The 13,020-nt window shown below is 51.7% G+C and overlaps 1 protein-coding gene across 19 annotated transcripts in view; it reads right to left on the reverse strand.

Annotated features, from left to right (window-relative positions):
• The window catches only part of PLA2G6 (phospholipase A2 group VI), a 57,550-nt gene that overhangs the window by 20,150 nt on the left and 24,380 nt on the right, over positions 1-13,020 (reverse strand). For 17 of the 19 annotated variants that reach the window (XM_035272539.3, XM_035272510.3, XM_035272534.3 and 14 more), the window contains 5 exons: positions 12,239-12,454; positions 9,999-10,182; positions 6,859-7,046; positions 3,930-4,026; positions 2,151-2,333 (listed from right to left, as the gene is read on the reverse strand). In XM_035272539.3, coding sequence (XP_035128430.1) covers positions 2,151-2,333; positions 3,930-4,026; positions 6,859-7,046; positions 9,999-10,182; positions 12,239-12,454 — 868 coding nt within the window. The remainder of the gene's footprint in view (positions 1-2,150; positions 2,334-3,929; positions 4,027-6,858; positions 7,047-9,998; positions 10,183-12,238; positions 12,455-13,020) is intronic. The other 2 variants (XM_078340435.1, XM_054241424.2) reach the window with 2 other exon arrangements.

A 13,020-nucleotide genomic window follows, 5' to 3' on the forward strand; every position in this document is an offset into this window, starting at 1 on the left:
CACCCATCTCGGCCTTCCAAAGTGCTGGGATTGTAGGCATGAGCCACTGTGCCTGGCCAGTTATTTTTTAAGCTTTTAAAATTTTTTTAATTTTAATTTTTGTGCATACATAGTAGGTATAGATATTATTATTTTTTAATGCAATAAATATTTTGAAAATTTCACACTTTAAATTTCTAATAGAGTAAATATAGACAAATAAAATCCAGATCATTAAAAGGTCTTTGTGATCCTCAATAATTTGTGAGGGTAGAAAGGGATCAAATAGGCCAAAAAACTTGAGAACTACTGAACTAGATCGTTCTAATGGCCCACCCAGTGCTAAAAATGTCCAGAGTTTCAAAAATCAAACTATTTATAGTTTCAGCCTTTTGGGCAACAACATCTCTCCCAAGTGTTGACCTTTCATATAAAACAGGATGTCCGGCTGGGCACGGCGGCTCACGTCTGTAATCCCAGCACTCTGGGAGTCCAAGGTGGGCAGATCACCTGAGGTCGGGAGTTTGAAACCAGCCTGACCAACATGAAGAAACCCTGTCTCTACTAAAAATACAAAATTAGCCTGGTGCGGTGACACATGCCTGTAATCCCAGCTACTCAGGAGGCTGAGGCAGGAGAATCACTTGAACCCGGGAGACGGAGGCTGCAGTGAGCCGAGATCATGCCATTGCACTCCAGCCCGGGCAACAAGAGCGAAACTCCAATTCAAAAAAACAAAAACAGAAACAAAAACAGGATGTCCTTGAATTTGTCCTGACTTGACTTCTTTTAGAGTCCCAGGGGTCTCTCATGTTCTGTCACTGAGACTCAGTAAACTGACTGATACACATACGGTATTGCTATGGAACACATGCACGCAGCTGGGCGCGGTGGCTCACACCTGTAATCCCAGCACTTTGGGAGCCAAGGCAGGTGGATCACGAGGTCAAGAGTTTGAGACCAGCCTGGCCAACAGAGTAAAACCTCATCTCTACTAAAAATACAAAAATTAGCTTGGCGTGGTGGCACATGCCTGTAGTCCCAGCTACATGGGAGGCTGAGGCAGGAGAATCACTTGAGTCCGGGAGGCACAGGTTGTGGTGAACCGAGATCGTACCATTGCACTCCAGTCTGGGTGCCAGAGCGAGACTCCATCTCAAAAAAAAAAAAAAAGAATATGTGAACACACGTGTCTGTAATACAATAACATCCTCCTCTGCTAGATTTAATGTGTTCAGACTCCAGCTATCTAAACAGACTGTAAGGCCGTTGAGGGCAGGAACTGTGTTCTATAATGAACCAGTGAAGGTGCCCAGCACCTGCCATGGGCTGCCGGGCTGCACATTCAGGCTTTGCAGGATGTTTTGTTGGTTTTTTAATTTTTTTGAGATGGAGTTTCACTCTTGTTGCCCAGCCTAAAGTGCAATGGCTCAATCTCAGCTCACCTCAACCTCCACCTCCCAGGTTCAAGCCATTCTCCTGCCTCAGCCTCCCGAGTAGCTGGGATTACAGGCATGCACCACCACACCCAGCTAATTTTGTATTTTTAGTAGAGACAGGGTTTCTCCATGTTTGTCAGGCTGGTCTCAACCTCTCAGGTGATCCATCCACCTTGGCCTCCCAAAGTGCTGGGATTACAGGCATGAGCCACCACACCCGGCCAACTGGCCAAGATCTGACAGTCTCCCAGGGAGGTGAAAGCAAATGTGGACCAGTGAAGGGAAGCAGGCTGCTCACTCGTGCCAGGTACTGCGTGTGTCATTTAGACATTCTGCAGAGCATGACCAACTGTCCACCGTTTAATTAATCCTCTCCACAACTTTTCCAGGCAGGTATGGACACCACAGTTTCCCAGATGGGGAAATCGAGGCCTGACAGGTGACGTGGCTTGCCCAGGGCCAGTCTGTGGCCAGGGCTGTCATGTTTCCTTCTCATGCCATGCAAATGTCAAATATGGGGACAAGTGGAAAAGGTACCAAAGCACACACGAAGGTGATGATTTTTAGGGCTGACAGGGGGACTTGGAAGGCTTCCTGAGGGAAGAAGCAGGGTCTGAAGTGAATTTTGGGTGGGAAGATGATTTGGAGTTAGAGGAGGGAGGGAGATGATGGGGAGGAGTGCTCCAGCCCAGACAGCCCCCCTATATTCCCATGGGGCCCCACAGGGCTCACCGACATGGCCAGGTGCAGCGGGGTGTTGCCGTGCTCACCGCGGGCATCTGCGTTGGCCCCGTGGGTCAGCAGCACCATGGCACAGTCGAAGCGGTCACGCATCACCGCCACGTGCAGGGCCGTGTTCCCTGCGGAGCTGGTGCCATTCACGTCACAGCCCCGTTTCAGCAGCATGCGGGCCATCTGCAGGAGACCCAAGTCAGCCAAGTCAGGCCAAGTCAGCGCAGGCACTCGGGGAGCTGCTGTGGCTTGTGACACCTGGGCACCGCCACTTCCTCTCTGAGAGGCCTACAGGCACTGGGAAGCCGGAAAGCACTAGTAACAGGATTCCAGGGGCGGCCCCAGTTCTGGGGGCACCTAGACTGGCTCCCATACCATCAGCAACCCAGGATGAGGGACAAAAAGCCAAAGGTGTGCTGACTGTTTTAAGAGGCTCTGGTTGTTTCCTAGAGCTAACAGAACCCATCTCTCCTTGCAAAGGCTCCTCTGGGCCCTGTCCTGAAGTGCCCCACTCCCTGGGACATGCAAAGGTATCATCTCTCACTGGGCCTCAGCAAAACACATGGGACCAGGGAGGGGAGCCTGGACTTCGAGTCACACAGACCTGAGCTCAAAGCCCAGCTCCACTCATCCCAGCTGGCTGGGCTTGGACAGGTCCCTGCAGCCACGTGCACCTCAGGTTTCTCTTCTGTAAAAATGGGAGAGCAAGTCCCCACCTCACAGAATGTGATAACGATGCATGACCAAACCTACACAGAGGGGCCTGATGTGGTGTCCAGTTCCTGGAACACAGAGGTATCCCTGAGACTGCCCTCCCTCCTGGCCCATCACGTTGAGAAGTGGGCCATGATCGCTGGGACGTCCCATGTCCTGTCAAGCTGTGCTTCCTGGTGATGAGACCAGAGGCCCCCATCCTCCCAGGAGGACAGAGCTTAGCTTAGGGGAAGGCCTCAGAGGAGATGCCCCGCCAGGCTCCCTGTGTGTGCAGCTGGACCCAGCACCACCACCACCACCGTCATCATCATGATCGTCACGGTTAATACTGTCAACCTGACTGGCTTGAAGGATGCGAACTATTGATCCTGGGTGTGTTTATGTGGGTGCTGCCGAAGAGCCTCACACTGGAGTCAGTGGACCAGGAAAGGGAGACCCACCCTCGAGCTGGGTGGGCACCAGCTAATCCCCTGCCAGCGTGGCCGGAATGTAAAGCAGGCAGGAAAATGTAAAAAGGCTAGCCTGGCTCAGCCGCCCAGCCTACATCTTTTTCCCGTGCTGGATGCTTCCTGCCCTCGAACATCAGACTCCAAGTTCTTCAGCTTTGGGACTCAGACTGGCTTCCTTATTCCTCAGCCTGCAGACTATGGGGGGACCTTCTGCTCGTGCAAGTTAATGCTCCTTAATAAACTCCCTGTAATATGCATCTCTAGCCTATGAGTTCTGTCCCTCTAGAGAACCCTAACTAATAATACAGTCATCATCACGCCACCTTCTATCTGGGGAGCACTTTACAATTTGTGCAGAGTTTTGTCATGCACTAACCAGTTGACCACCACCTCTCCAAAGCAGAATTCATGGATGAGGAAACTGAGGCACAGGGTGGATCCCGCCACCCGGCCAGAGAGCAGCAGAGCCATGCCAGGATCCCAGCTCTTCATGGGCTTCTCTGCCTGCAGACCCACTACAAGATCAGCCCCTAAGTGCTAGCCTCAGAGTGCCGTTGGGAACCTGCAGGGCTCTGCCCCCTGCCCCCTGCCTCACCCCACCTCAAGCTCCACTCACCTCTGCGTTCTTGGCCCAGTGGAGGGGGCTGGCTCCGTAACGGGGGTCTTTGCTGTGGATCTGGCTGCTGTCCATGCTGATGATCATCTCCGCACACCTGGGGAGAGAGGGGCCCAGGCTGGTGAGTGGAGGCTGCGATCCACTTGGCATGGGATGAAGCCAGGACTCAGGGCTTCATCTACTGCTTACAGAGAGCATCGCTGCAAACAAGGTTCAACAGACCCAACCAGCATGCTCACCATGGTATGTTAAGGCTGTAATGAGCCCCCTGAGGCACAACTAACCCCCTCCTCCAAGAAGCCGTCCTGATGACTGCCACCAGCAATGATCACCCTCCCTGGTGCTGGCTTGAGAGTCAGAAGGGCTCGAGGTCAAGCCCCAGCTTCTTCATTGGTGGCCTCCAGAAGCTGAGCAACATGGAGAGTGTTGAGAGGAGTGGCGGGGCGTAAGGAAGACCAGGCATTTCAGAGCCCCGTTCTGTGCCCAGCACACAGCCACCATCCACCCCCTTCCCACACCGTCAGGGTTTTAACAGTGACCGGCATGCTACAGGAAGCAGTATGGCGGAGGGGGCAAGAGTGGAATTGCTTTCTACTCGGTACACAACCACAGGACTGAAAGCGGGGACTTGAACAGACATTTCCTGGCCCATGTACACAGCAGCACTATTCACAACAGCAAAAGGTGGAAACGACCCAGGTGTGTATCAGTGAATGACTGAATGCAGAAACAAAATAGTATTCTGGCTTTATAAAAAAAGAAATTCTGGCCGGGCGTGGTGGCTCACGCCTGTAATCCCAGCACTTTGGGAGGCTGAGGCAGGCGGATCACAAGCTCAAGAGATAGAGACCATCCTGGCCAACATGGTGAAACCCCATCTCTACTAAAAAATACAAAAATTAGCTGGGTGTGGTGGCATGCGCCTGTGGTCCCAGCTACTCAGGAGGCTGAGGCAGGAGCATTGCTTGAACCTGGGAGGCGGAGGTTGCGGTGAGCCGAGATCACACCACTGCACTCCAGCCTGGCGCCTGGTGACAGAACAAGACTGTCTAAAAGAAAAAAAAGAAAGCACAGCACAGATGAACCTTGAAGACATCATGCTAAGTAAATAAGCCAGACACAAAAGGGCAAACACTGTATGATTTCACTTATATGAGGTTCTAGAACAGGCAAGTTGGAGAGACAGAGAGGATGTGAGAGGTTATCAGGGGCTGTGGGGAGGGGAGAACGGGGAGTTGTTAATGGTTACAGAGTTTCCGTTTGAGGTGATAAGAAAAGTTTTAGAAATAGGGGTAATGGGACCAGGCTCGGTGGCCCACGCCTGTAATCCCAGCACTCTGGGAGGCGGAGGTGGGCGGATCACTAGGTCAGGAGTTCGAGATGAGCATGACCAACATGGTAAGACCCTATCTCTACTAAAAACACCAAAATCAGCCAGGCATGGTGGCATGCGCCTGTAATCCCAGCTACTCAGGAAGCTGAGGCAGGAACTGTCTGAACCCGGGAGGCAGAGGTTGCAGTGAGCCAGATTGCTCCACTACACGCCAGCCTGGGCAACAGAGCGAGACTCCACCTCAAAAAAAAAACAGGAGTGGTGGTTGGACAACATTGTGAATGTGATTAAAACTACCAAATTATACACTGAAAAGTGATTGAAATGGCAAATGTTATGTTATATATAATTTACCACAGTTGTAAAAATCAACACAATATATCAGAACCATTGAACTGTATGCTTTCAATAGGTGAACTGTATGAAATAGGAACTATATCTCAATAAAGCTTTTTTTTTTTTTAAGTGCAGTTACTAGGAGAGCCCACATGGGTTTAATTCCCAGGTCTGGCCCTTACTGACTGCCTGACTTAGGGCAAGTTACTTAATCTCTCTAAGCCTTGGTTTCCTCATCTGTTTTTTGTTTGTTTCTTTGAGACAGGAACTCCCTTTGTTACCCAGGCTGGAGGGCAACGGCACCATCATAGTTCACTGTAGCCTCAAACTCCTAGGCTCAAGCGATCCTCCTGCCTCAGCCTTCCAAAGTGCTGGAATGAGAGGCATGAGCCACCACACTTGGCCCTCATCTTTGAAAGGGGAATAAAATACATCGGTTCTCTGGGCTGTGGTGAAATAGCCCACGTGAAGGCTATGCTGGCAGCTGGGACGGCGTTAGTGTGCAGCTGCTCTTCTCTGTTATGAGGGGTGCCCAGCACAGGCCCAGCATGGCCACCGCACCCAGCCTAGAGAGTATTTTAAGATTTGAGGTATTCATCTCTTTTATCCTTTTTATTTCATCCCCCACCCCTTTGAACATAATTTTCCTGAGACCAGGGTTTCCCAGGCTCCCCAAACACGGGCCTGCACCTGCCTCCCAGCAGTGCCATCTCACAGAAAGGAAAGTGGCATCTAGGTGGGCAGGCCCTTGGCCACCTTGCCAAGCATTTCCCAGGCTTTGAGCTGGGCACACAAGAAACCAAGGAGCACTGAAGCCATCGGGGGCTGTTCAGGTCAGGCTGGGCTGGGTTAGAGGAGCCAGGTGAGCCTCGCAGCTGCATTAGACTCCAAAACTGGAGTACCACCTGGAGGGGAGCTGGAAAGAGGAGACCCCAAAGGGGGCTAAGATTGCTGTTCTCCAGTTTGGTAGAGGGAGATTCACTGGTAGGGATTAAGGTGCATCATACACAAATTTTAAAGTCTCCTCCTTGTACAGCTGAACTTGTGAAGCGAGATTCCTGACTCCTACCCACAACGCAATGATGGAGCACCTTCTTCAGGCCAGGCCGGGCCTAATGAGGCTTGTGAACCCGGGGCCTCCGCTATGAGGCTGGAGATGCTAAGATCTATAGTGGACACTGCTCACCACGGGCACGGGACAGGTGGAATGAGAGCTGGAGCCCAGCAGGCCAGCAGGTAGGGCGGGGAGGGAGGTCTTACTCCTTCTGAGAGAACTTCATGGCGGAGTGGATGGGGTAGCCGCTGGGACCCATGATGTTGCAGCGAGCATTGCACAGCAGCAGCGCGCGGACCATGTCCTGCTTCCCCAGCTGGCAGGCCAGATGCAGCGGGGTCAGCCCTTGGTTATTCACCTGGTTCAGGCCAGCCACTGCGTTCTTTCCGAGGAGCTGATGAAAGAGGAAGGGAAGTTTGACTCCATGAGGTTGCTGGGAAGAACATAAAGAGGCCAGGAGCAGTGACTCACGCCTGTCATCCTGGCACTTTGGGAGGCCAAGGCAGGTGGATTACCTTAGGTCAGGAGTTCAAGACCAGCCTGGCCAACATGGTGAAACCCCATCTCTACTAAAAGTACAAAAATCAGCTGGGCGTGGTGGCACATGCCTGTAATCCCAGCTACTTGGGAGGCTGAGGCAGGAGAATCGCTTGAACCCAGGAGGCGGAGGTTGCAGTGAGCCAAGATCATACCATTGCACGGCAGCCTGGATAACAGAGCAAAAACTCTGTCTCAAAAAAAAACAAAACAGAACATAAAGAGAAGCAACAGGAAAGCCAAATGCCAGTGTGGATGGGAGGGAGGGAGGTGTCAACCTGGCATGACTGTGGCTCATGTGAAACATTTCCGAGTCAAGGATTTTAAAAGCTGGCTGTATCAGGATGGGTACTGGGGGTCCAGGTGGGAGTGACTCTTGCTTTTCATTATGTCCTGACTGATTTTTTCTTTCTACATACAGGTACTATGTTTTCCATGAAAGAAGAGCAGTGTTAGGAAGAGAGCTAGAGGCCAGATACAGTGGCTCATGCCTATAATTCCAACGCGTCGGGAAGTGGGAGGATCACTAGAGACCAGGAGTTTGATACCAGCCTGGGCAACATAGGGAGACCCCGTCTCTACCAAAAAATGTTAAAAAGTTAGCTAGTGTGGTGGCATAAGCCTGTAGTCCCAGTTGCTCAGGAGCTGAGGCAGGAGACTTTCTTGAACCCAGGAGGCCGAGGTTGCAGTGAGCTGAGATTGCGCCACTGCACCCCAGCCTGAGCGACAGAGCCAGACGCTGTCTCAAAAAAAATTAAAAAGAGAGAGCACTAGGAGGGTTTTATTGTCTCACTTTGGGCTGAATGCTGTCTCCTTCCATGAGGTTCCTTATAACCTCAGTGTACCCCTGTGACACTAGGGTCACCTCACAACAGTCCCACTGGGCCTGGAAGCCAGGCAGAGACACAGCAGGGAGAGCAAGGGGCTGGCATCGAGGCCAATGGAAGGTCAAGCCCCACCCTCTCGGCTTTGTGTTCCTCCCTGGGCACCCTTTTTAACAACACTGAATCTCAGTTTCTTTGGAAAGGGGATTAATGATCTTCACCCCGTGAGAGTATCCTGAGATGTAACTAGAACACATACAACACTCAGTTCAGGGTCAGGCGCCAGTCAGCACCTGACAAGGGACAGCTGCACTCCTGCATGACTACTGAGAGGTGGGTGCACATGCCCTCGCATGGAGATAGTGTCTGCGTGGGACCATGCTGGGTGCACAGAAGATTCTTAGCGGAAGTGGACTTCAACAGTGGGTGGAGAATTTCCTTCCCTGAGAGCACGAAGCATAAGATATGAATCCACATTTTCTGAGACAGGCACAATGGCTCATACCTGTAATCCTGGCACTTTGGGAGGCCAAGGCAGGCGGATTGCTTGAGGCCAGGAGTTGGGGACCAGCCTGGGCAACATGGCAAAACCCCATCTCTACTAAAAATATGGAAAATACCCTGGCATGGTGGCACGTGCCTGTAACCCCAGCTACTCTGGAAGCTGAGGCACAAGCATCACTTGAACCCAGGAGGCAGAGGTTGCAGTGAGCTGAGATTGCACCACCATACTCCAGCCTGGGAGACTCTCAAAAAAAAAAAAAAGAAAGAAAGAAATCCACATTTTCTGGAATAATGTAGTTGCATTCTGATGCCAAGGCACAGAGAACATGATCTTCAGAAGAATTTTCTAATTCTAGACAATAAAACATAATCCAACATCCTGCCTTTTCTTTTCAACCTAATATATGAAGTTGCTTTTAATAATATCACCAGGCAGTGGTTCACGCCTGTAATCGCAGCACTTTGGGAGGCCGAGACTGTTGGATCATCTGAGGTCTGGAGGTCAAGACCGGCCTGGACAACATGGTGAAACCCCGTCTCTACTAAAAAAATACAAAAATTAGCCAGGCGTGGTGGCACGAGCTTGTAATCCCAGCTACTCAGGAGGCTGAGGCAGGAGAATCACTTGAACCCGGGAGGCAGAGGTTGCCTCGGCAGTGAGCTGAGGTAGTGCCATTGCACTCCAGCCTGGGCAACAAGAGTGAAACTCTGTCTCAAAATAATAATAATAATAATAATAATAATAAGATTACCTCATCTGCTTGCCCACAATTTAAAAAAGACAAACCTTTTGCCCAGGTAATCAAAACATTAACAGGAGGGCCTCTGGCACAAATGCTGACGGGAACTGGAGAGAGTTTGGTTTGCTTCGTTTCGTTGGAATTCCTGTAAAACAGGGGTGTCCAATATTTTGGCCTCCCTGGGTCACACTGGAAGAAGAATTGTCTTGGGCCACACATAAAATCCATGAACGATAGCTGATCTAAAAAAAAGATCAGTGCATAAATCTCATGGTGTTTTAAGAAAGGTTATGAATTTGTGTTGGGCCACATTCACAAATTCATTCACAGAGCTGTCCTGGGCTGCAGGCAGCCTGAAGGGCCTCAGGTTGGACAAGTTTGCAAAAGGTTACGCTCAGGTCCTGCCGGCCCATAAGCCCCTCCAGGCAGGCATCTGGCTCCGTTTGTGCTCAGGAAAAGCGGAACTGAGCTGACTGACTGGAATGGTGCCAGTTTATTTTGCTGGGTCGGAGGTCTTCCCCAGGGTTGTTATCAAGCAAACAGGCCGAGAATGTGGCTCCTGGAAAAGCACTGGGAGGGAAGAGCCAGGGAAGGGTCTGCACCCTCCAGGAAGGAGCTCAGACCTCAAGGACCAAGGTGGGACAGTGAGAGGCCCAAGAGCGACACCTGAGCCCAGGGGCTCAAAGGGAACTGTGGACACCGGGAGGTGATGGGTGTCACCTGCCCGTCCCCCCTGCTCACCTGCAGCACCTGGGAATTTTCACCCTGGACAGCATAATGGAAGGCAGTCTCTCCCTTGTTGTCAGTGACCTCCATCTGGGCGTGGCAGTACCGCACCAGCTCCACCAGGATCTCCTCATTGCCCTTGCGGCAGGCCAGGTGCAGGGGAGTGCACCCCTCCTCATTCTCTGTGCTATTGGCACAGCTGCAGGGGAGGGCCGGGGTAAGCAGAGGTGAGCAGGTGTGGCATACAGTGGCAGGGGAAGGTAAGCGCACATGCAGGGAAGTGGGCTCGGAAACTCGGACTTTCTGGTTTATTTCAGCGCAAGAGCCATTCAGCTAGTTGGGCTGATTTGAGCGTACTTGCCTCTGATGTGACCTGCGTCAGCTTTTTGTTCAGTTTGCTCACTTGTATAAGACATGTGCCCTAGGGCCACACCAGCAAGAAGTGGGCAGGGTGGTGGCGCAGAACAGGGACACAGAACGCAGATATCTCACTAGACTTGGGCAATTCACTTAACCTTCCTGGGCTTCAATATCCTCATCTACACAACCTGCTGTACCTGCCCCAGGAAATGGACGGAGCGGTGGTGAGATTAGACACTCTGCTGTCCAGATCGTGCTGCGAAACTAAAGTACAGTGAGGCTTTTTATCTTGTTTTGTTTTATTAAGATGGAGTTTTGCTCTTGTCGCCCAGGCTGGAATGCAGTGACGTAATCTCGGCTCACTGCAACCTCTGCCTCCCAGATTCAAGCGATTCTACTGCCTCAGCCTCCCTGAGTAGCTGGGATTACAAGTGTGCATGACCAGGCCTGGCTAATTTTTTGTATTTTTAGTAGAGATGAGGTTTCACCATGTTGTCCAAGCTGGTCTCAAACTCGTGACCTCAGGTGATCCACCAGCCACAGTCTCCCAAAGCGCTGGATTACAAGTGTCAGCCTGTGCCCAGCCAGCAGTGAGGTTTTAAGTTCTGGGTCTGGGACCTTAACTGAGCCATCTGGGGGAGACTCAGAGGAGATGTGGCTACCTCTGCACAAGATGGCCAACTGGTGTCCTGTGTAAGGGTGGGGACAGTGCCCTCACCAGGGCAGCCGCTGCTCCATCTGCTGGCTGAATGGATGCATGGAAGAAGGACTTCAGCTTCCAGAAGAGCAGCCTGCAAACAGACACCAAGGATCCAAACCCCTCTTTCACCCTCTCTGGCTGAGCGACCTGCACAGGTCCTGTTAGCCCTCTCTAAAGTGACAATACCTGGGTCAGACGCAGTGGCTCACACCTCTAATCCCAGCACTTTGGGAAGCTGAGGAAGGCAGATTACCTAAGGTCTGGAGTTCAACACCAACCTGGCCAACACGGTGAAACCCCATCTGTACTAAACAAAAATTAGCTGGGCACGATGGCACATGCCTGTAATCGCAGCTGCTTGGGAGGCTGAGGCAGGAGAATCGCTTGAACCCACGAGGCAGAGGTCACAGTGAGCCGAGATCGCGCTACTGCACTCCAGCCTGAGTTGAGCCTGAGTTGAGACTCTGTCTCAAATAAAATAAAATAAAATAAAATGACAATACCTTATGGGGGGTGGGAAAATTCAACTTCATGGTAGGCAGCAATCAGCTCCTACAGTCCTGGCACCTGGCGGCACTCTGGAAACACTGCATTGTCCTCTTACATGTTATTCTGGTAGCCAGCAATCAGCTCCTACAGTCCTGGCACCTGGCAGGCGCTCTGGAAACACTGCATTGTCCTCCTTACATGTTATTCTGGTAGGCAGCAATCAGCTCCTACAGTCCTGGCACCTGGCGGCACTCTGGAAACACTGCATTGTCCTCTTACATGTTATTCTGGTAGGCAGCAATCAGCTCCTACAGTCCTGGCACCTGGCAGGCGCTCTGGAAACACTGCATTGTCCTCCTTACATGTTATTCTGGTAGCCAGGCAGCACCTTTTTTTTTTCCTAGAGACAAGGTCTCATTTTGCTGCCCAGGCTGAAATGCAGTGGTGCAATCATAACTCACTGTAACCTCTAACTCCTGGGCTCAAGCAATCCTCCTGCCTCAGCGTCCCAAGTAGCTAGGCCTACAGACACATGCCACCACACACAGCTAATTTCTTTTTTTTTGAGATGGAGTTTTGCTCTTGTTGCCCAGGCTGGAGTGATCTCGGCTCACTGCAACCTCCACCTCCCTGAGGCCTGTGGCCCCCACTGCCCACACAAGCAGGTACATACATGTTGTCCAAAGGGCATCGCTCCCCTGCTCACCTGATGATGCGGCTGTGATGGAAGCACTCACGGATCCCAAGCTCCACGGCCAGGTGGGCCACTGACCAGCTGGGGTGGTTGCGGATGAGGTCGGTCAGGTGCTGCAGGACCTCAGTTTGCAGGACCTGTGGGGAGCTCTCATAGAAGGGCAGCAGCTGGGAAGAATACTGCTGGAAGTTCACCAGGGCATCGGCCTCCACCTCCAGCTGGAAGAGTCTGTGGAGCCAGGACAGAGGAGCAAGACCCAGAAATGAGCCAGGCGGGACCACCAGCCCACATCCCTGCTGGCATCAGAAGGCCCCCAGTCTGTGGCCTGGCCTGCTCCAGGCTGACTCCCCTCCCAAGCAAACCACACACACACACACACACACACACGCACACACACACACGTAAATGACATAATGACATTTAGTGTAGCTTCTTTGTTTCTTAGAGACAAGGTCTTGCTCTGCAACCCAACCTGGAATGCGGTGGTATGATCATGGCTTACTGCATCTTCGAATTCCTGGGTTCAGGGGATCCTCCTATCTTAGCACCTGAGTAGCTGGGATGACAGGCATGCACCACTAGGCCCAGCTACTTTCATTTGGAGACAGAGTCTTGTATTGTTACCCAGGCTGGAGTATAGTAGTGTGATCTCAGCTCACTATGACCTCTGCCTCCCGGGTTCAAGCAATTCTCCTACCTTAGCCTCCCGAGGAGCTGGGATTAAAGGTATATGCCACCATGCCTAGCTAACTTTTTGTATTTTTAGTAGAGATGGGGTTTTGCCATGTTGCCCA

This window comes from Callithrix jacchus, chromosome 1 (assembly GCF_049354715.1).
Source record: "Callithrix jacchus isolate 240 chromosome 1, calJac240_pri, whole genome shotgun sequence".
Taxonomy (NCBI): Eukaryota; Metazoa; Chordata; class Mammalia; order Primates; family Cebidae; genus Callithrix; species Callithrix jacchus.